We start from the raw sequence: 22735 nt of genomic DNA on the forward strand, positions 1-22735 counted from the left end.
CAACGCTACGCTAACCTGTATTAAAAACATCGTTAAAGGGCTTCTTGAAGGGTGGAAGCCACGAGGCGGCATCTTAAAAATACTTCTGGTTTTGAGTATGAAAAATCCTACTATCTGTCAGTCTGCTCAGGGCAAAATGCATCAGAGAACGTGTGTCAGACGAATAAAGCGTAGTGATGAGCTGTCAGCAATGACATTGCAAAGCTTGGTAGAGGGAGTTCTGCTTTTAATTTATATTTCAACTTAATTTATCCCGGAGCATAGCTAATACAATTTTTGACTATCTCCCTCTGTTTATTTCCCCTTACTGGTTCTGATCCTTGGTGACTTCCATTTTTTTCAGCTGTTACCACCCACACTTTGCTTTTATAAAAACATCAGGAAATTAAAAAATATGCAATTAATTGCTATCCACAAAAGAGCTAAAGCAGCTTCCCTGTAATGCTGCAAAAACACTGCCAACCCTAGGGACAACTTTTAAGTTATCCTATTTTGAGGGAATTCATTCATTCCCTTCACATTTTTYAACTTACAGACGAAATGAAGCTGAGGCCTTACATGTAGCAACCTACAGAGGCCTGATTTGTTCTCCGAGCCTCGTCCGTGGACTGGGCTGGGAAGGCATAGCAGAAGGCATTGGCTTTATCTTCTTTGCACCCGAAACAGCATTTTTACTGTTAGCTTTTTGTATGTGTGAATAATTGTTTTTAGCTGCATACAAATTCCTCAAAGATGTTGATGGCATTACAGTGGTGATGATTGTTTTTTCCCTATCAGCTGTTTAACAGTGTACAGCAATACCTCACAACTGTTTAGGAGAGAAAGGAAAAAATATTTCTGTGGTTTAACGACAGCATTTTCTCTTTGCCAGAATTAATTAAAATAGTGAAATTAGTTCGCAACTGGCTTTATTATATGTTGGCACATAACATGTTACCTAAATAGGGACTGGTATCAAATATATTCCATACCACCAGTTCCCTATAATTGATGGGTAAAGACAAAGCTTATCAACTCCAAATTTTTATTGCTGTTGAATTAGCAAGCAATTTCACTTCAACTCTGGAATATAAAATTACAAACAAATATTGTGACTATGTGGTATATTTTTGATGATAAAAGTAATGCTTATATATATATATATATATATGTACATGCAAATTACACACAGCCATGTGACTCCGGCAAGTGAGTATGAATACCCTATCATCCAAGAAGAACAGATGCCTGTCTGGAACAGCAGACTATTTTGCATGCGAATTACTTTCAGCTGGGAGAATAGAGATTTTCCAGTTGTCCTGTGATACTAAATTCCTAATGCCTGTGTTGGTCAAAATCATGTGGAATTATATCACAATAGAAGTAGGTATTTTTTCTCGCTTTCATGTTTACTGAGCTTGTTTTAAATTTAACCTACATATTATAAAAGGCCCCAGACATGTTTTTTTGAGTTGCAGAATGTATTTTGTTAAATTTTCTTAAAATAAGGTGTTAATAAAATATTTAAATATTTTCATTTGATTAAACTTTGATTACACTATGTTTTGTCTTGTCAGTGTACACATCGATAAGAAGACTCAAGGGGAATCTTCTCAATCTGTAAAAATACCTGATGGGGGGAGTAAAGAAGATGGAACCAGACTCTTCTCGCTGGCGCCCGGTGACAGGATAAGAGGCCATGGGCAGACTGAAACACAGGAAATTCCACTGGAACATAAACCACAGGTGGAATGGGCAAAAATCGAAATACAGGAAATTTGAATTGAAGTATTTTACAGTGAGGGTGCTTAACTTAAAAATAAGAAGAGACTTTCACTGTGAGGATGGTCAAAGACTGGAACAGGTTGTCCATTGAGGTTGTGCAGCCTCCGTCCTTGGAGATATTCAAAACCCAGCTGGACACGGCCCTGAGCAACCTGCTGTAGTTGACCCTGCTTGGCCTAGACCATCTTCAGAGGTGCCTGTCTTTAATTCTGTGATTGCATTGCCGCAGTACTCAACACATGTGAGGGAGCATCAAACTTAGAGCAGACAACCCATGCTGGAGGAGGTTCTGACATCCAAATGTGTTTCTTTGCTCATTTTGTACATTAACACATTACAGCATTAACAGTTGGAGGCAGCTTCGGCAGCAGTGTCTCAGCCGATGTTCCTCAGAGAAAGGCTCCGTGCTTCCCCCCTCTTCTCAACAGCCACAGCAGAGCAGTAGCACCTAGGCAAGTAGCACCTACTTTCATGTATTTCAACCTTTACTAACAGCAGACTTGCAGAATAAACATCACTTACTTCTAATTTATATTATATTGCGAAATGACCCCTTTGCAATAAAATGCTGTTTGTAAAGAGAGGGGAGAGCAGCCTGAGCTGCATCGTGCAGTGTTTCTCATACTGTTCTGGCCTGCCCTGGAGGCCTGGAGAGGGGGAGGGTTGGCGCTCTTCCTCCTTTTCTCTCATTTTCCTGAGAGGTGGACATGTGACTTTTGGGAAAACAGGGACTGTGTCCCGCCCGCTGCCAGGCGGTTAGGTGGCCTCAGCTAAGTTGGAGGCTACCACAAGCTCTGCGACCTCGGCCGCTCGCGGGAAGGGGCCTGCTGTGGTCCGGCCACGTTCCCAAGATAGAGCCATAACCGCCCTCTTCCTCCTCAGTCGCAGCGGCCGCGCCTCCCTGTCCATCCGAGATGACGGCCCCTCCTCCGCCGCGCTCGCCTCTCTCCTGCCTTCAATCAAGATGGCCGCCACGCCCCCTTCCGCCTCCCTTCGCGGCTGCCCCCAGCTAAAATGGCCGATACCCCCCGCGCGGCGGCTTCGTAGACCCGTCCCCCGCCCTCAACCAACATGGTGCTGGCGGCGCCGAGGCTGGGCGTGGCGAGCGGGGGCGTGGTGGAGCCTCCCGTGGCGGCGGCCGGCGCTCGGGTCCCGGAAGCCGCGGCGCGGTGCATGCCGGGCGCCGCTGCGCGCCGTGACGGTGCAGATCGCCAGGCCGCCCGCYGCCGCGCCCCGCGCCGCTGAGGGGAACCTGCGCCCGACCCGGCCCGGCGCGGTGCGGTGCGGCGAGAATGGTGGGCGTCAAGGTGATCGCCAACGACACCGAGTTCCAGCCCGAGCTCAGCGCCGTCGGCTCCCGCCTCGCCGTGGTGAAGTTCACCATGCGCGGGTGAGTGGCAGGGCCAGGCCGCGCCGGGGGGCCTGGCCCGGGCCCCGCCGCGGGGCGAGGGCTGGGGGCCGCCGCGGGTGCGGGGGCGGCGGCGGGGTAGCGCGGTGCTGCTTCGGGTGTCAGTCGCGTTTTTGCTGCCGCCTTTGCCCCGGAGCCTGCGGTTTGGGGGCTCCGGGCTTAGGCGTGGCAGCGCGCTGCGGTCTCCTGAGAGCCTGGTGTTAGACCCTCTTAATGCAGGGCAGGGGCAGCAGCTTCTTGCTCGCTTTCCGTTAAAGGCACCTGGTACCTTAATACAGCTTAGCTGCATCCCTTCCTTTTTGCCCAGGGCAAGCAGGCGTTTTCTTCCCTTTTCGACAGAAGAACTGGAAGTGTCAGTGTGACCTAATCTGAATGAGTTACTGACCCAAAGAAATCTCGAAAATTCAATTATTAACAGTGGCTGGCAGAGCTGGTGAGAATAGCAGTAGCGTTGCCAGTTCCTGGCTTTGAAGTGCGTCTCGTATTATAGAAGTCCTAGCTGCTAGTGCCTTGCTCTTTCTTCGTTTCCCTCTTCCTGCCCCCCATATAAATGCCGAGTTGAACCATTCCCCTTTCAAAGGATGTTTGCAGCCCAAAAGAATTCAGGTGGAGTACTGTGGAAAAATAAGTGAAGTATGTTGTACTCAAGAAGAGAAGGCTACAAGGATTAATAGATCTGTACCCCAGTGAGTACTGAAAAGAACATTAATGTGCACATATTTGATGTCTGATTTCTAAGTTTTAATTTTGTTTTTTGTGAGTCAACCTCACACTTAACTGTAGAGATATTGCTGATTTCGCAGTTACTAATAATGCTAGTGCGTGTGCCCACAAAAATGTTTTGGTTACAGCTAAACCAATATATTAGGTTCCATTTAAAGCAATGCTTTGGTGTCTTCAGCATGTAAATGTCTATAGGTATGCCTTGCTATGCTGCTATGGATTTATTTCTTCTCTCAAATGAGAAAAGGAAGAGTGAATTAGACCTTGTTTGTGCTGTTCTACAGCTTATGTGTGTTGGCAGATTCGCATAGACAGAGCTCTCTGGTTTAGGTGTAGCATATATTGGTATGCTGTTGGAGGGAATTTCTACTGCTTTTTTTTAATGTTTTTCTTTTTAACTGCTTCTTCCATAACAAGCTAAGTTGTAATATTATTCCCTCGTCAACATAGGTGCATCTCTRCGCCAAAGGTATGTTCGTTAACAAATACGTATTTTCACCCAAGCTGATACAGTTATGCTGGCAGAAGTCAGGTCTATACCATAGCCTAGTAAGTATGGTAGTAACTGGTAGACAATTCCAGTAAATGAGTTTTACCATAATAAACCTTCAGTAGGAGTCATAGAATTCTTAATATGCTAGTATTAAATATTTCAAGTCATCTGTAGAGATTTTACTGTAGTTAATATTTTCACGGGTGCTAACCTGGATCATTAGTACTGACTTTCCACTGAGAGAGTATTTTGCTGCTTTCAGGAAAAGCAGGCAACTATTTGTCCTCAGTAGTTTCTTGTCTTTACTTAGAAGGATTTTGCAGTGAAAGGTGCTAGAACTAAGCACACTAGACAGAAAATGTGAAGTTAGTTTTAATTAATAGGCACAGGTAATCATGTGACATTGAAACTGTCTAAGGAAATGGGAATTAACACTTTGTGATGTGTTTCTAAATGTCATTCTTAATTGTATCACCAGGATTGCTCACCATCTGTCAGCCAGGTAGGAAGGTTATTTTAACACGTACCAAGAATAAGAACATGAACATGCGTGTTCTGTTTGGAGCAGATATTTTTCAAAAAAGGTTGTGTTAACTTAAACTTTGTTTTGTTTTCGCAGATGTGGCCCTTGTTTAAGGATAGCCCCAGCTTTCAATGCCCTGAGTAACAAATATCCTCAGGCAACATTTTTGGAGGTGGATGTACATCAGTGCCAGGTTGGTATTCAAAAACATTTTTAGCTAGGAAATTAGACCTTATAAGAGAGCAGATAATGAAGGAAAATTGTTCAAACAGTATCCTAAGAGACTGTGGCTGTTATGAGTTTTGTGAATCATGAATAGTTGTATTGTAGAAATCTCCAAAATTAGGGTACACACAAAGATGTGAAAACCTACACTTTTATTTTAAAAAGTATTCTTGCAATTACCATTTTGATATCTTTCTTCTAAATAATGTACGGACAGTTTAACAGTTGCTCTTGCACATACTATTTAGCCAGCACAGTTAAGTGTGGAAGATAACACGAGTATGAATTAAAAAGAGTACATTAAGTTTTTCTAAACAAATTCTAGTGTAATTATTGATCAAAATGAGAAATGCAGTAAAATGATATGATTASTAGGGCTAGGTATCTCTGAAATATTACACAAAACTATTTTAACATACAGCAGCGTGCAGAGTGTCTTGAATTACTGCAAATATTACTGATGAAGATGCAGAGAGATGATTATGAAATGGTAACATCATTTGCAAATGACACTGAATTATGTAAAGTTGTGGAAAAAACTACTATGGATGCATAACAAATATAAATACAGGTAGAAATCAAATGGAAGCCACTGTCACAGCTGCCACAGGCTGCAACTTCCTGGGTGTGCTTAAATGTGGCTTGGGAGGGGGGAGGAGGAATACAGTTGTAAAGAAAAGCTTGTAAAATAGAAGTGTTAAATAAAGCAGAACTCCACTTTGAAACAGATACTGCTTTTGAGAACAAGGAAGTACAGTGATTTTTATGATGTACTAATAAATCTAGACAAGATGAAGTCTATTCAAAGAATAGCCAAATATGTAAAGAATTAGGAGAAACTGAAGAACAAATGTATTTAAAATTGGCATTTGAGTTATAGCTGTTAATAAAATAGCAAATATTGTTTGTGACATTTAAGGTGATGAAACTTGATTAACATGTAGTATGTACATCCTTATCTAAGTGAAGCAAGCTAATGTTTCTGTCTAATATTAGTCTGTTAGGTAACACTTGTAACTAATTTATGCATTCTAGGGAACAGCTGCTACCAATAATATATCAGCAACACCAACATTTCTGTTTTTTCGAAACAAAGTGCGAATCGACCAATATCAAGGAGCAGATGCTGTAGGTTTGGAAGAAAAAATTAAACAGCACCTGGAGAATGACCCTGGAAACAATGAAGATACAGATATCCCAAAAGGATATGTATGCATCTCTTCTCTTAAGTTTTTTTTTTTTAATGTTTGCATAAATTTAACACATGAAAAATCTGTTGCTTTCTAAAAATATTCTGGTCAAACAAATAATGCTGCTTTAGGCAACAGTGCAAGTCCTGCAAGGCTTTGGGAAGATCACCTCTCTGGGTTTCCTTTTTCAGACAAAATTCAAAGGTTAACATGTACATATTGGTAAGCGTTGTTGTAGCATTGTAAAATGTATTAAGAAAAAATCTCTGAGCACAGGTGCTGGTGGTTAAAATAGTGAATTTCATGTTTCCTGAGGAAGTTTCTGCTACAGTTGGTTATTCTGGTTCTTGTCTGTGCCCTTATCAGGCATCTCTGTCTTCCTGAAACACTTTTTTTAAAGTGCAAAAACTTCCATGGGAAAATGGCATTGTCATACATAACTGTCAAAAACCTTGGAAAGTTTTTTGCTCTGGTTGTTCCCTGAGATCTTCTCTGTTATTTTTGTGGTGGTAGGCTGACATGGATTTTTCCCCTCTTTCTTCCTCCCTATCCTTCCTTTAATCCTCTCCATCTTGTCTGTCTCTTAAAACAATCCCCTTCCCCTCACTGCCTTCAAACAACAACAAAACCCCAAAACTTTGTTCTCTCTTCTTGGTGCCTTTCAATACAAAGGAAGTAATGGGTGTAGCATATTGCAACAGTGATAAAAATAGGGTATGGATTTGTTTAAGTGGAAAAAAAAAATTACTGTCTCTTTGCCAAAGGAATTAACCTTTGTAATAGTCTGGATCCATCTTGTCCTACAGCAGCTTGCCCTGAAATGGTGTGCCTTTCGGGGAGTATTGTTCGATAAATGATATTGTATGATTTTTCTCATGCCTGATTTCTAATCTTTTCAGAAGTGGATGGTACTACAAAATGTTTTTTTTTTTCAGATTCTTCCTTCTCTGTAAAGAATTTAAGAGGATATAGAATATAAAATGTAATACAAACCCTTGAAAAAGATGATGTGCCTGGTCTGAGGGGCATACAAGAATTACTTTTTGCTGACTATGAGCTTGCTTTCAAATTAATGCTGGATGCATCTCTCTTTTTTCTTTTTTTTTTCCTGCTGGGATACCAACTATAACTGTAGCAACTCACTGATCAGGCATTCACAGATAATCTAAATTGTTTTGCCTGTTGCAGAAAACGGTTGCTTAGCATTATGATGGGTTCTAATTTCTAATGCTTGATCATCATAAATGTTCGGTGATGTCAAGACAAATTCCTGCAGGATAGTACTTGGCGAGACATTTAGCTAGCCACTGGGAAAATGAAACATTTCATCAATGACAACTTGTCAGGAACTTCTGTTTTGACAAACTAAGGGGTTCTTTTTTTTTTTTTTTTGAGATGTTAGTTGCTGATCCGAGTCAGAACACCTAATAAAGCTTTAGTAATTGGTAAATGTGCAAGAGGGTGATTCCTTTCTCCTTGTGTATCACTGCTTGCATTAATAAGAGTCTGAGATTYTTTTTCCTTAATGTGAAAGTGTTAAATAACCAGTAGAGATACGGATAACTGAAATGCATTTAACTTCATGTGGAAGATAAGTTTAAAAAATGCTGATGTAAATGTATAATATTATGTTAACACGTTGGTATTTTATCTATATTTTTAACTCTATAGCTGTATTTTTTCAACAGTTTTCTTTGCATTACTCTACAGAATGATAAAATGGGAGCATCTTAAGTGAGATTGAATGTTGAATGTTTTCTACCTGCTAGTTTGGCCAAAGACGACAAATATAGTTGTTTCTCTGGAATTTTAAATTGGTCTTACATTCTGGCTTTCTCATTAGCACTTAGCTGAAATTGCAGAATTGGTAGTGAATGAGCTACAGACTGAAAAGTGAGCACTCGTGAATATATGTCTGCAAACTGAATGGTTTTAAATCTTGCATCAGTCTCACTTAACTTTAAGGTTTTCTTTTAAATTTTTCTTCTGAGCATTTAAAAGAACCTTAAAGAAGCAGTACTTATAGATTTTCATGATGGCGTGATATGCCCATGTCCTCTAGACAAATCAGAACTTTAAAGGGATACTTGAAGTTTTGGCCAAAGCTTCAATCACAGAGCAATCTGATTAGAAATACCTGGTGCTCTCAGGAAGTTACTATCACTGTGTTCTGCATGTTTTCCTGTTACCTCAAGGCGACTGTGCGTTGCAAGTCATAAGCATGTCTGACAGCTGTACTAACAAACACATGTAAATGAGAACTCTAATGTGACAAAACACTTTCCTGGAGCTGTCATCTTAGGTGGCGTTCTCCAGGAAATCCTTGGTGTAATGTTACTCCTTAAAATTAAAACGTCTATTGTTCTGACAAATATAAACACAGTTAGCTATGTAGTGTATTACATTTCACCTAGATCATATGTCACAGTTCAGTGATGAGCTAGCTGCTGTACAGTAGTGTGAGCATTAGTTTGCATTAGCAAGAATCTAGAGCATTTAACTTAGCTATGATGAGTTTCTATAGAATCCAAAATTATGTTCTTAAATGCGAAACTGGGTTTCTCTGGAGGTTAAATATTCTGAGTTCATAGCTAGTCATATCCTATCTGACAAATGCAAGCAGGATACAAATCCARCTGAGTATTTCTCATTTAAATAAACTGCAAGAGAATAGGCCACTAGAATTGCTAGCAGTTCCACTGCTTGTTGAACTATTCCATGATATTCATTGCACYTCATTTTGTGTGTGAACACTCACCTTTATAAATAAGGTGAAATCCAGCATGGGAATGTCAAAAGACAGAGGTTTTGCTTGTTACTTTTGCAGCCCAAAACACATGGAAAATATTTTAAGTAAATGACAAATACTAGAGGTTTGTGTATATCTGTCTCAACACTAATCTAACTTAAAAGAATCAGATATAACATCTTTTATTACAAATCAGTCTTGTAGTAGATGGCATCTTCCACATATGAATCAAGCCCTGACTAAATTCAGGGCTATATGGAATTCATGCTAGGCTTGTTTGACAGTCAGTGGTGGGCTGAAATGCAGTTTTATTATATGCTTGATGCAATCCTGACTGCTGCCAGCTTCAGGAAAGTTTCCTACTCTTGCTCAGCTTACGTTGTATCTACTGAGCAGGCAAGTTGAAAGCTCAGCCTTTATTTGAATGCTAGGGGAGCAGTAAGTGTTACTTTTTGTGCAGAACAACTTAGYTGCTAGAGCTAATGGCAGGGGGATGTAGGAAATGAGCTGCAGGAGGGAGAAACTGCCATTCCCTCAGCAGCCTGTGTTTGGATTTAGTTAATAGTATTTTCAAGCTAATGTGTGGGATTTTCTTTAAGATATATATTATCCTTTGGAATCTAATATATAATGTCTTTAAGAAGGGCTTTTTAGATCTTTGTACTTAAGGAAGTTCCTTTAGTTCTTATGTCTAGACTGTTCTGAGACTCTACATCCTGATGTTGAGATCRTTTGTCTTCAGGCTTTAGGCCTTAAATATGAAATGCTTGATTTTAGCCCAGCTTGTTATGCTTAAATCAAACTTGGCTGGCTTTAGTTGCTAGGCCAAAAATTCTGGCAATCCAGGGATTGATTCAGACTGTTCTGGCTCTACGGTAACATCACCTTTTAAAGGGTTGAGGCTTTACAGCATGGATAGGGGCCACTTTAACCTGCCAGCACCTATCTATCAGAGCTTTTAGTTGGATGCTTTCTGAAAGAGCTCTTCAGTAAAGAAAAGTAGCTTATGGTGAATCAAATAGCTTCTGTTTTCTGCTGTTCTGAGCTTTTACCCAAATATATGGATAAAGGGTTGAGAAACTTAGTTTCATAATGTTAATTCATATACAGGGCTTGGCGGGGGGGAAGTGAAATGAGACTAGCTTTGCATATAGAGCCTAGTAATAGCTACAGTGATGGTATTTTAATTTATTCTGTAATATATAGTATATTTTGGGGGAGGCCTATTTCTGGATTTTCTTTTAAATTAATCATAGCTCCAGTCTTAATGTCAATTTGTGATGTTGTGATGTGAGGACTTAACGATGCAGTAGTCTTTGTTTACCAAAAGTGTATCTGAAAATCCTCCCTTTGCCCAATTTCTTATTCTGGATATAGTAAACTTGTGTTCCAGGGATGTGGGACTTTGAATACAGGTGAAAAGCTTCACTGAGTTATGAATAGGATAAATTTAAGTACAACCATATCTGTAGCTTCTGTTTGAAAGGTCTTCTGATATGAATCCCTGAGGTTTTTTGTGTTTTGTTTTGTTTTTGTTTGTTTAATATGTTGAATGAAGAATTCCATTAATTCAGACATTTACTAATCCCCAGAGGGTTGATGGCACATGTCTTATGCACTCAGCAATGCTCTTGTTTTTACTTTCAGATGGATTTAATGCCATTTATCAATAAAGCTGGCTGTGAATGTCTTAATGAAAGTGATGAGCATGGCTTTGATAACTGTTTACGTAAAGATGCTACCTACCTGGAATCAGACTGTGATGAGCAGGTATAGTAGACACTTATCTTATGGCGCGTATTTTCAGTGATGATCTGGTCTACAAGCATGTTTTGAAGAATTTGTCTTTATATCCTTATGATAGTGTAAGTAAGAGTGGGAGATGGTAGTAGGATAAAAGTAAAATTTAAATACAGAGGATACTATAGCATTTTCACTTTTCCACCCCTTTATGTATAACTAAATTCAAAGCAGTATAGCATGTACTGATGCTTTAAAGTGACAGACTTGTGAGTGTGGAATATAGTGAATGTAAATAACTGGTTTCATTTCAAAGCTCAGACTTATTTCTGATTAGCTATTGTGCTATTTGTTTATGAATGAAGAAAACAGTATTTAACACCAACTTTTTCCTCCACAGCTGCTTATTACTGTAGCTTTTAGTCAACCTGTCAAGCTTTATTCTATGAAACTTCAGGGGCCAGATAATGGTGAGTGAAGTGTGTCTATTCAGTCGTATTCTAAATCAAAGCTTTGTCTGTATTTGACGGAAATTCCTAAAAATGAAATTGTTACTGGAAACCTTTGCCCTCTGCAAATCCTACAATAGCTTCAGTAAAATTGGTGTTAATGAATTGGATAATAATGGTCTTGCATTAATATTATGCTGACCTGGTACTTTAGTATTTGCTGTGACACAAATATAAATATTTATTATATTTTGACTTCCTGCAAGGAGAAACCTACAATTAGAGTTAAATCTGAGACCTACTAAAAAGTGTAGTGTAATTAGTATGTAGCAAAACTATGTAAAATGTTCAGGTGTTATATGATAAATTAAAGTTGTTGATTTCAAACTTTTTAAATTGGATTTCTTCTGTGAAACTCTGTTGCATAAACAGAGTATTACACCTGCAGATATTCTACAATATCTTGGGTGTCACTTTAGGATTGGCAGATTAAGATGCTGGAACTATTGAATCACAGAATCACAGAATCGCTGAGGTTGGAAGGGACCTCTGGAGATCATCTAGTCCAACCCCCCTGCTCAAGCAGGGTCACCTAGAGCACATTGCACAGTATTGCATCCAGGCGCATTTTGAATATCTCCAGAGAAGGAGACTCCACCACCTCTCKGGGCAACCTGTTCCAGTGCTCTGTCACCCTCACAGGAGGGAAGTTTTTCCTCATGTTCAGATGGAAGCGTCTGTGTTTCAGTTTGTGCCTGTTGCCTCGCGTCCTGTCGCTCGGCACCACTGAAAAGAATCTGGTCCCATCCTCTTGACACCCTCCCTTCAGATACTTGTACACGTTGATAAGATCCCCTCTTAGCCTTCTCTTCTCCAAGCTAAACAGGCCAAGCTCTCTCAGCCTTTCCTCATAAGAGAGATGCTCCAGTCCCCTAATCATCTTTGTAGCCCTTTGCTGGACTTGCTCCAGTAGTGCCACATCCCTCTTGTACTGGGGAGCCCATTGAAGACTTCTGGTGTGGTAGCTGAAGACTTGGGATATGCAAGGGCTTCTCAAACAGCATTTTGCAAACTTACTTAAGCAACTGAATCCTACATGTTGCATTTTTAAAGTAACTAATTTGTTTTAACACAGGGCAAGGTCCAAAGTACATAAAAATCTTTATTAACCTTCCTCGATCTATGGATTTTGAGGAAGCAGAACGAAGTGAACCAACTCAAGCCCTGGAGCTAACACCAGAAGACATTAAAGAAGATGGTATTGTCCAGCTTCGCTATGTAAAATTTCAGAATGTTAACAGTGTAACTGTAAGTAAAACTTCTGTTCTGAGATCTGTGCAGGCTGAGAGCTCTATAGGTTTTTAAAACACTGTGCGTGTTTATTTGATTGCAGATGTTCTTAGTTGCTTTTGAGTGGTTGCATATGGCATGTTCATGCTAAACATAGATTTGTGGAATTTCTGGGGAGACAAGGCCATGCACATGCAATGTCTATTTTGGCCTGTGTAACATAAGGTTTACTTTCATCTCTTCATGAGCGAATATGCTGTTTAACACAACCTTTTTTCTAGCACACCTTCTTGAGAGGCATCTTGTCTTTGTTTGAAGAGTTCAGGAGTCAAGGAATCCTCTTTTTTCACTAGTCTGATTATTGAAATAAGACAGCTATTTCCCTCTGAATATCAAGTGAAGTATTTACTATGACTTTAAACTCAGTACCTGGTCCCTGTGAGGTTTCTTAAATGCTGTAATCAAATCTATTTTGTCTTTTAATGAGTTTTCAAATTCTTTAGCTTTCTGCAGATTTCACATAGTTTTTATGCCTCTTAAATGCAGGTGCACTTTCTTCTCTTCCATTTTAAAAATACGTGTTCTAGTGCAATATGTGCTAGGACTAAAGTGGTGCTGGAATTAATTCATGCTGGTGTTGTCCTGGTGCTGCATGAGCCCTGTTTCCTCTAGTACTGGGTTGTCCAGTATGACTCCTGACTTCTGTTCTAAGAAAATGCTTTCCATGGTCTGAGTTGGACTGCATTTTAGATCACTTGGCCACTTCTGTATTTAACATGTTTTACTGATAATACTGATAAACTGAAGTAACTCCTTTCCAAGTCTGTTATGTCCACGGAGTTAACCTTTGCTATCAAGATAACAACTTTAACCTCCCCCAAATTAAATGGGGATCTGTCAACAGGCTTATATTTCACAAAGCTGTGCTGACAAGTACAAGTTATGTATTTGTTCTTTAAGAAAATCCTGTGTCAGCTTTATACAGGCTGACATACAAGCACCAGACAAATGATAATGTGATTAACTAGACGTTCCGCGCTTTTGTGCTCTTTGGATGTGGACACCACAATAGCACGCTCCTGGCTTCCTAGCTAAACCTGAATTCTGTGTTTAAGATTTCCTAAAAATGAGAAGGCCAGACATCTCATCAGCCATCTGGCTTTTCAGTCCAGGTTATGAAGTTCTACTCACTTAGTGTCCTACAGATGAAGTCTCCTGTTTAGCTCCTAATTAACTGGAGGAGACACAGTTGTCACATGCATAAATTGTCCTGCTTTTCTTCCAAGTATAATTGAAAATATTTATTGAACACTTCCATGTCAGTATTGGCAACTTTGTACTTCACATATATATTGCTGCTAAGTTTTCTTTGCTCCTAAGCTAGTTAGTGTATCTGTTTTTAGTTATTAATTCTAAACACATACTTCTAATTCATATGGTCTAGGTATGTCTTTTTCTCCATTTGTTTTGTGCTTCTCTTCATTACTACTTCTTCAGTGGTGTTTGTTTGCCGCTGAATCAGCGTAGATGTTTAGTCTTTGTCTCCTTATTTACCGAACTTTTAATATTGCTACTGAGAGCGAATTTTACTAAACAAATGGCGATTCACATTCTTTCTTCAACAAGTTGGTCACTGACATGCTCTTCTATTTCCTTCTCTCCAAAAAGTACTTTTTGTGGTGTTCTTCAGTGCTTCAACCCTGACCTCCCATATATCCTATTTTTGTAGGAAAATACATGGTCTTCCAACTGTAGTGAGATTTCACTTGGAAGAGGGATGAATGTGTGTACTGGTTTAGATCAGCTATCCATCTAGCTTATCACACATTCAGTCATTCAGTGTTGTCACAGAAAATATATAAATAAGCATGTAGTGATGTGTACCTTCAGCATTTGGTGGTCTGTGGCACAGAAAATTTCGGAGACAAAAATGACATCTTAGTAGCTATTGCTTGTGGAATGGCCTTGAGATACGTGCTGTCCCTTGTCCTCCTGTTGTCCTCCCTCTCCTTTTTCTTTTCTCTGCTGCTGACCCAGCTACCCACGTTCTTTGTCATTCCTCCTTTCCCCATGCTCACAAGAGTGTGGAGAGGTCCGTAAACATCTCATTGCTCTTCTGAGTCCAGGTTCCTCACTACTACTACTACTACTACTACATGCAAAAACTTGTCCTTTCATTTGTCTGCTTGCTAAAGTGTAGTGGTTCCAGCGTTAACTAAGGACTGACCAAATCTATTTTTAATTCCTTAATTCGTATTTCAAAAGAAGTTTGATATTTGCTTGAAACCTTGAAATAGTGTCATAGATCTAGTTTTCATACTGAAAAACACATAATTATAAAGCCATTGTAATAAAGTTTATTTATGAGTAGTCCTGTGGGCTTCAGCAAACATAGTTAAATCAATATTTAACTTCATTCGAAATCAGAATAAAATGAATAGTGAATTTTGACTTCTTAAATCCATGGTTTTACATTTGCTGCATGCAGTCTCAGATTAGAAGTGGAAACTGGGGAAAACCCAAGCAATGTATTTTTTAACAAACTTCTTCAAAAATAGTAGTGTCCTGTATCATTACTTAAAATAATTGGACAAAAGCGTCTCTGAAGGTTAACAAGGCCTTTGTAATTGAAAGTGTGTTATTTGGTTAGTTCAAAAATCTTGGGAGCCTAATAGATTTTATGTATTAGTTGAGGAATGGACTGTTTAACTCTTGTGTATTTTTGTTTTTTTAGTTATTTGTCCAATCCAATCATGGTGATGAAGAGACAACAAAAATTACGTACTTCACGTTTATTGGAACTCCAGTCCAAGCAACAAATATGAATGACTTCAAGCGAGTGAGTTCTCTTTTTTTTAAAAGCACTTTTGAGTCTTTTAAACCTACTTGAAAATGGGCTGACTGGACAAATATGCTTGGCTGTTACTGTAATTCCACAATTTAAGGTAAGGTAGATTTGGCATCCAGAACAATACATCTTCCTTTATTTTAAAGATCTTTTGACTCGCTTGCAGGTTCTTTATTCATCAGCTTTGTAAAAGTAACTGGTAAGAATATATATACACCAAGTACTTGCAACCTGAAGGTCCCTCAAGTCTTATACACTGCAGATAGTGTTGTTTTCTAATAGTTTTCAGATTTATGCCTTGATTTTGAAACTTGCGTCCTGGTGGTGTTCAGGAAGTAGAGAAGCAAGCGCGCAGACAAAATGGACTACTATCGATTTCTGCTGTGGTGAAGGATTTTTGTCCATGGGGCAACTTTAAGTAACTTGAGAGATCTGAAAAATACTTGATCATGAGTATTTTTAAAACACATCTCTCTCCTCGTTTAAGASGAAGTGAAGAGGCAAACAATTTGTTATAGTATGACTTAGACCCACTGGTACCTAACAGTAAGGCTCTCAGTTCCTCTTGATTTTTGAGAATGTGAAATGGGTTTGAAAGTATTGAAACTTTAAAGCTACTTACAGCTTTTTCAAAATGTAATGCAAATATTTTAAAATATACTGCTTTAAAACTTACTAAGTTACTAGTCCTCTTACAAAGGCAAATACTGCTGTAACACTATCTATTAAGCTACTATATAGGCAACAGTAACATTGAAAGCACTACAGAACTTATTATACAACCTGCCTAAAACTTCCAAAGGTTAAAAACACTAACACTTGCCAATGTTTCATGTACTTGAAATTTTTTGACATCCAAACTTGATCTTAGAAACTTCTACATGTAAAACTTCAGTATCTTTGCAGATCATAATTAAGTTGATAGAAGTTAAACAGATTTTGTTGCCTTTCACTGAAACCTGAAGAAAAGTCACTGAAAAAGTTGCTCTAATGTACTAAAATCAACTGGATATCAGTTTTGTACCTTTTTAATGCAGCACCTGGGTTCACTCAAAACTTGAAATATGTTAATTTATTTACAATATACTTACATGTTTTGATTTTGCTTTATACTGCTTTTTTGTAACTACTTTTGTTACTAGGGCATCTCCCTGTGATGACTTAGGTGGTTACTATATTAACCTCACATCATTAACCTGCAGTACATCCGGGTGGTGGGGGGGAAGCAAATACACTCTTTAAACCCAACCTCTGTTTATCAATAAAAATGTAATATCTGAACAGCCTTGATTAGGGTGCACTTTGTCAAGCAATTTAAAGTGTTCTGGCATGTTACGTGAGTTTGAAACTAGCATTGAGCCTGCGTGACGTGTTTTTCCCTATGATATTTTAAGTTGCATGGACAAAGGCTTAGTCTGGTGGATGTGGTTCTGCTCAGTATTGCCTTAGCCTAAAGCTTACTGCTGTATAACAATTTGAAGTCCAGTCAGTGTTTTTGTGGCCAGTAGGTTTTTAATTCACACATGCAGTTCCAATTCTGTGTCTTTATAGAATGGTTTGAGTATTTAAACAGTGTGGGTGTCCAGGCATCATCATCTGTGGTTTGAGGGAATGTGTAAATTGTTCAGTTCTAGATGCAGTGGAGRCTTGGAAGCTGGCTCTACACCCTGGCAGATACCGTGCCGGTTAATAGCTTCAGCTTCCCTCGAGTTCACAGGCGAATGTCTTAGTGCCATCGAGGAATGTGCCCCTGTATCTTGTGACATCCATTTAAATGGGGGGGAGGGGAACAAACCTATGCAAACTATACATACCAAGCAGTAGCACAGTGCTAACATTGTAATGTTAACATCAGGATGGTAAGGAACTTGTCAGAACTGCTTTAAATAGGAGTGTTGCCTACCTTACTGAGTTAAGAAGCAGCTAATTGTGTCTCAATTCAGATACTTGTAGACACTGTATATAATACTCCTATTTTGCTTCCTGAACATGTAGTTTTAATATTAGGCTGTTAAAATATTTTATCATAACAAATGGGATGTGTAGTCTGGCAGAGTTACAGTGCTCTTAGGAATTTTAACTTTTGTTTCCCATCTTCCAGTGATCCTGTCAGCTACAAAACCTTAATATAGCGTTGGGCATTAATTATTTTTAGGTCTGTAGATTAACTGGGAAACCTTATTTTTCTTTTCATCTCCTTGAGTAGTTACCCACACTACTCCTCACCACTTTCATCTGTCTCACTGCCTCATCTCAGTCTGTCTCTTTACTGTTCCATATTTCTCTTCTAATTATGGTAGAAATTGTACTGCAACATGATTAACAAGATAGGGGAATATTTTTTTTCCTTGAATTTGAGTTTTTGAAGGGCGTGAGTTAAGAAGTGGATGTGAACATAACTTCAGTCATATTCTTATGATTCATCACATCGCTGCTCAGTTGACTGTATGCATACGCAGTTTCAAAGTAAAAAGTCAATGATTTAAACTGCTTCTACTGAGGATCAGACTAATGCATTTTGCTTCCCAGCTGAGGTGGGATCTGAATGCATACCTTGTTACGGCAGCTCCCAGCTCAGCAGCTGATTATTAAGATGCATAACTGAAGCACTCTTGTCTTCCAGACAGTCAAGGAAAATTCATATTTGCTTGTGTGGTGCTCTGTTAGCCCCAACTGGGCTATAAGAAAAAACACCTTCTCTTGATCAGGAAGTCAGTTCATGCATTTTAATATAAAGGAGGTATTGTTTTGCTGTTGAATGTGAAGCTGAATTTCATCTACTCCAAATAATAACAGAAGTGCTAAGCAGGTCTAGTTAAGGTCCTTCTGTAGTATTTTTTGCCTCAAGTTAATTTTGACATGCATGTAGTTGCTATTGCTAGATTCAGTGAATATGGTTGCAAAAAGCTGCTTTTAAACTTGTTTTATGTACTATGTGTATTCTGCTCCTTTCACAGCTTGGATTTTAACATCTAGGCAGGAGGGAAAATTTGGGAATTCCAGTAACATTTCAGTAGCAGAGAAGGGGGAAACAAAAACAATATCTTACATGGAAGTGACTGCAGTGTTGGTTAAGCATGTAGAATAGTGGGGAGCGACCTAAGATCCTTTGCCCTGTTTAAATAAAGGTTTCCCAAACAGCAGAAGACTATTCTGAATTTTTCATTGCCATACATACTTAATATATTCTGAAATGCTTTTGGAAAAACTTGTTTTAAAGGCATGTTTCTTTTAAAAAAAGGGAGGGGGGTTATCCTTAACACTAGAAACATTTCTACTGTTTTTGGCCACACACGGTCTGACTTAAGATGTAACTTATAATGCAAATTACTTTAGAGTAGTAAACTGCATTTGAGATTTTAGTCTTTTGCTCAAAGACATTTCTCGGTCAAATTACTATGTTGGGCAGACCACTAAAAGTATTAAGTAAAGGCAAAGTTCTGTGGGTGTTTTTCCCTATTAATTGATAGTTTAGTCTTAGGTACATTCCTGTGAATCTTGTGGTGAACTTTTAAATGTGCTTTTGTTTGTTTTAGAAGAGCATGCAACTCTTAATTGATGTTCAGTAAGTTTTTTGTTTTTATTTCTGGTATTAACAAATAAAACAGATGATATTGCTTAGTTCCGAGGTGGGGACACAGATGAATATGAACAGGCTGTGGGATTTGTTTTGTCCCCTCTTGAATGATGGCTTTCTTTCTACTCAAAACTGCCTATTTGCACTCTGTGCTGCTTCTCTTTTTCTTGTAATGTTTTGTTTGTTTGTTTTTCAGCTTAACTACCCATCCCTAAAGAACTAAAAATCCAGAAGAAATTAAAAACGTAATAATAAGATTGATCTGGTCTCGCACTACTCCCTCCCTTGCTCCCTGTGCTCATCTAGCATCTCTTTCACCCTTTCCACAATCTCAGCACTGATGCAAGAGTTCTCTGCACCTTCTACCATCTGGAACAGCCTTCTCTACCTTCTGAATCATCAAGTCATCTCTTTCCAAATCTCACTTTAAGCACTTATCTTAACATTTCAGCCTTACCAAATTTTTCTGTCCTCTCATATTCCTAACTAGACAGTTTAAAGGCATACCATAAAACACTTTTACAAGCTGTTTTCTGTAACTCATTCTTCCGTCTGTATTGAATTTTGTAAAGCTGTTTGAAATGTTTTGTGGAATGCTTTACCAAGAATTGATTTTTTTTTTTGTTTTTGTTGTTAATATCTTACTAGGGCTTAGCATCCTTCCTTGCTGTGATCCTTCAATAAGTAGCATGCAAGCCAGAATGGGCAGCAAAGTACTCTGTCCCACGAGTAGCACTGGGCACCTCCTTGCTGCAGACACAGTGAGGAGTTGGTGATCCTTTGTGCTAAGCGGCTTGCTGAGGGTTCTCCAACTGCACTTAAATTTAGTTGTTTGACCCCTTTGAATAAAAAGAAACTAAACTTTTAAGAGCTATCTGCTCTGGAGTGTTCAGTGATACCGTTCATAATGAACCAACGGGTGGGTTGTGGGTTTGGGTTTTTTCTGTTTTTTTGTTCTGTTTTTGTTGTCACTGCCACGCTGTGGACTGATTCTTGGGAAATTCATTTATGAAAAGCCTGCATCAGAACTTTCTTGTACTTTTTCAGAATTACAAGGTGTTATCAGTATCTTAGACCATACTAGATGATGGTTTCTGCTGTAAACAGAAGGAAGATGGATCTATTTCTGAGAAAAGAATAGGGATAATTTTTCAGTTTAAGTAGGCATTTTCTGTTTGGGAAGGTGGAGCGGGATGATCAGAAAATGAACTGCTTTGACCTGTGGTGACAAAATATCCATATTGGCGTGATTAACTTTTACAGATAATACACATGGGCGAGTTGTCATTTTCCACCACAGACTGGTACAGCAATACTTTTCATTGGTGTTGAACACTTGCTAACATCTAATCTTTAATGTTGTAATTGTTTTTTTGCTTAATCTGAGTCTGAACACAGTTTGCTTTGGAAGCACATGAAGAATAAATATTGCTCCATGTCAAGTTTAACTGTATTTTTTAACTTGATTAATTGAATCTTAATGCAAGTGATTGGACTTCTGAATTTTTTTCCTTCCTCATGTTGTCAAATTGGAATTTTCCTGACCCTAAGCATAAGGTTAAATTTATGCCTTGGTGAAAATGTTCCTGGCCAAGGGCACTGGAGAGGTGAAAACTGTCTTTAAAAGTGCTTTTCATCAATAGATCTCATTACTTTGCAACGACGAAAACTGAGATCACCAAAAGTAGCTGAACAGTGGAAAACTCTCCCTCTTGAAGTTTGGCAAGAATTGGAAAAAGGGGAAGGATCAGTAAGAATACTTCTAGTGGGTCCATGAGGCTTGCGCAGTTTAGGGTTTTTTTGGGTGTCTTCCCCACCCTGCCCCAGTCTTTCAGTATTGACTGTATGAATCTTGTGTGGTATATTGTCACTTAACTGCAGAGGAAATTAATCCTTAACACATTTTGCCATGTGAGTCAATTTGTTAGAATACAAGGAATGTTTTACTCCTCAGATTTCAGCATTGCTTTGAGTAGCAATGAGAAATTCTATGTTCCGTTAGCGTACATCTTCAAATCTCTGTTCCTGCTAATTCTGACAACACCTTGTCAGATAGGTAAGTGCTACTCTCTATTTAGATGGAAATGGATTGGGAATCAGTGCCTTGCCCAAGGTCTCCCTTGTAATTCGAAGGCTTAAACTTAAAGACTTTCTTCTTAGTTTGGTTTGACTTAGATGGATATTTTCTACAGTCTCCAAGAGCACAGAGTTAAGCCTGAATTTTTTTCTGAAATGCAACTAAAGTGGCATTACTTTCTGCTCAGTGTCTTGTGTTCAGTTATCTTAATGAAGGGGACTGGATACCCTTCGTTTATGAACTATATTAACTTTAAATTCTAAAACTGCATGGCCACATATAGAGTGAAGGAGTTGTATTTGCTGTTGGCGGGCAGACCTACTCATCAAAGTCTGATGGCAGTGGTGGTCCTTTCTAAAAAGGAAAGTACCAAGCTGACTCTGATTCCAGGTGGAATTCACAGAATTGGAGGTTGGAAGGAGCCTTGGTAAGGAATAATGTTTTGACAAGGAAGTAACTGAAACTGGTGACTCCTAGATTTGTTTTTAGGCTTGAACTGCATTATAAGGTAAATGCTCTCACTGAGGTATGTAGTAAGGGCATGGTGCCAAGGGAAGTGAGTAGACTTAAATTTGAGCACCTAGTGGTTCTCTTCCCATTGTAGTATTTCATGTAATATATTAAGGCTGGGTGTTTGGTATGGAACTTCTGTATATTTTTAATAGTGCGGGCTGTTCTGTTGCTGTTACTGTCTCCTAACTCTTCTCAAAGTGAGATTGATGCTTTGCTAGCTGGATTAATGCTGAAGATAGGAGTTCCTTGTGTGTCCCACATCCCTCTTAAAGTTCTTTGGAGGGATTTACAGCTCCTTCTTCTGCAGGTGCTACAGTGCATGCTTAAATGCATTAATTTAGTTGGAAATCCAGTAGCTCTTACTTATATCAAGGCTTACTTTTAAAATATTTGGCAAGACGTTTTCAGTTAAACATTCATGATTTTCTGTTTTTCTTTTATCAGGTAGTTGGCAAAAAAGGAGAGAGCCACTAGGATGCTAAAGACACTGGAAGGCCTTATTGCAATCAGATGAGATCTTCACTTTTATCTACAACTCCTGGATAATTGCTTGACCATAGCCAGAGACTGTCAGTCTGTTTTGATTAATGCCATTACCAATAAATCATTGCTTTTGTTGAGATGGAGTTTCACTAGTGTGTTTCTGTTGTAATCMTGGTACATGTATTTGTAAATAAAATTCATTACTTTTGCCAAGTTTAATTTTGTTATTCTAGTAACTGTGGCTCTTTCATTGTTCCATTTTAAACTTCAAAACTAGACTGGCTTATCTTAAGAAACAGAAGACATAACGTAGCTTGCATTTGTTTAAGGACTTTAAAATGTCAAATATAAGTAAAACATAGATGGCTTGTTCACAGGCCTTTTAAAAAACAAAATTCAGAGCTACTTTGTTGTAAGGCTGAGTGAAATTAGGATCATTGTTCCCCCAAATAAAGATAATTCTCAGACAGGAATAACTGCGCCCATTCTGGAAACTCCTCCCCCCCCCCAAAAAAAAAAAAAAAAAAAAAAAACATAGGGTGAGGAAGCATATTTTAAGTTTCTGTTCCATTAACTTGCAGATGTGTCACAAGCAGCATGCTGGTACAAGCTTTTCAGCATTAAGAATTCTTGAGTCTTTTGGATTTTTTTTTTTTGTTTAATATCATTAGAAAATACTGATC

At 38.8% G+C, this 22735-nt stretch overlaps 1 protein-coding gene and 1 long non-coding RNA gene across 2 annotated transcripts; both read left to right on the forward strand.

Annotated features, from left to right (window-relative positions):
• LOC112968173 lies at nucleotides 1–1861 on the forward strand. Its single transcript, XR_003254269.1, has 3 exons — nucleotides 1–95; nucleotides 1172–1362; nucleotides 1557–1861. It is a non-coding gene; the product is annotated as an uncharacterized LOC112968173 (long non-coding RNA).
• Nucleotides 1862–2953: 1092 nt separating this feature from the next.
• TXNL1 (thioredoxin like 1) lies at nucleotides 2954–22271 on the forward strand. Its single transcript, XM_026070098.1, has 8 exons — nucleotides 2954–3154; nucleotides 5008–5104; nucleotides 6172–6345; nucleotides 10723–10845; nucleotides 11216–11285; nucleotides 12400–12572; nucleotides 15289–15393; nucleotides 22014–22271. Exons 1-8 carry the CDS (start codon nucleotides 3057–3059, stop codon nucleotides 22041–22043), a joined length of 870 nt encoding a protein of 289 aa, XP_025925883.1. The 5' UTR covers nucleotides 2954–3056; the 3' UTR covers nucleotides 22044–22271.
• Nucleotides 22272–22735: the final 464 nt, after the last annotated feature.

The sequence above is a fragment of the Apteryx rowi genome, unplaced genomic scaffold (assembly GCF_003343035.1).
Source record: "Apteryx rowi isolate R43461 unplaced genomic scaffold, aptRow1 scaffold_304, whole genome shotgun sequence".
NCBI lineage: Eukaryota > Metazoa > Chordata > Aves > Apterygiformes > Apterygidae > Apteryx > Apteryx rowi.

What these genes read in the sequence shown, in the direction of transcription:
- TXNL1 (XM_026070098.1), top strand. Translation starts at nt 3,057, where the DNA reads ATGGTGGGCGTCAAGGTGATCGCCAACGACACCGAGTTCCAGCCCGAG. An exon ending in GTGAAGTTCACCATGCGCGG is followed by an intron (nt 3,155 to 5,007) that starts GTGAGTGGCAGG and finishes TTGTTTTCGCAG; the next exon opens with ATGTGGCCCTTGTTTAAGGA. An exon ending in AATCAGACTGTGATGAGCAG is followed by an intron (nt 10,846 to 11,215) that starts GTATAGTAGACA and finishes TTTCCTCCACAG; the next exon opens with CTGCTTATTACTGTAGCTTT.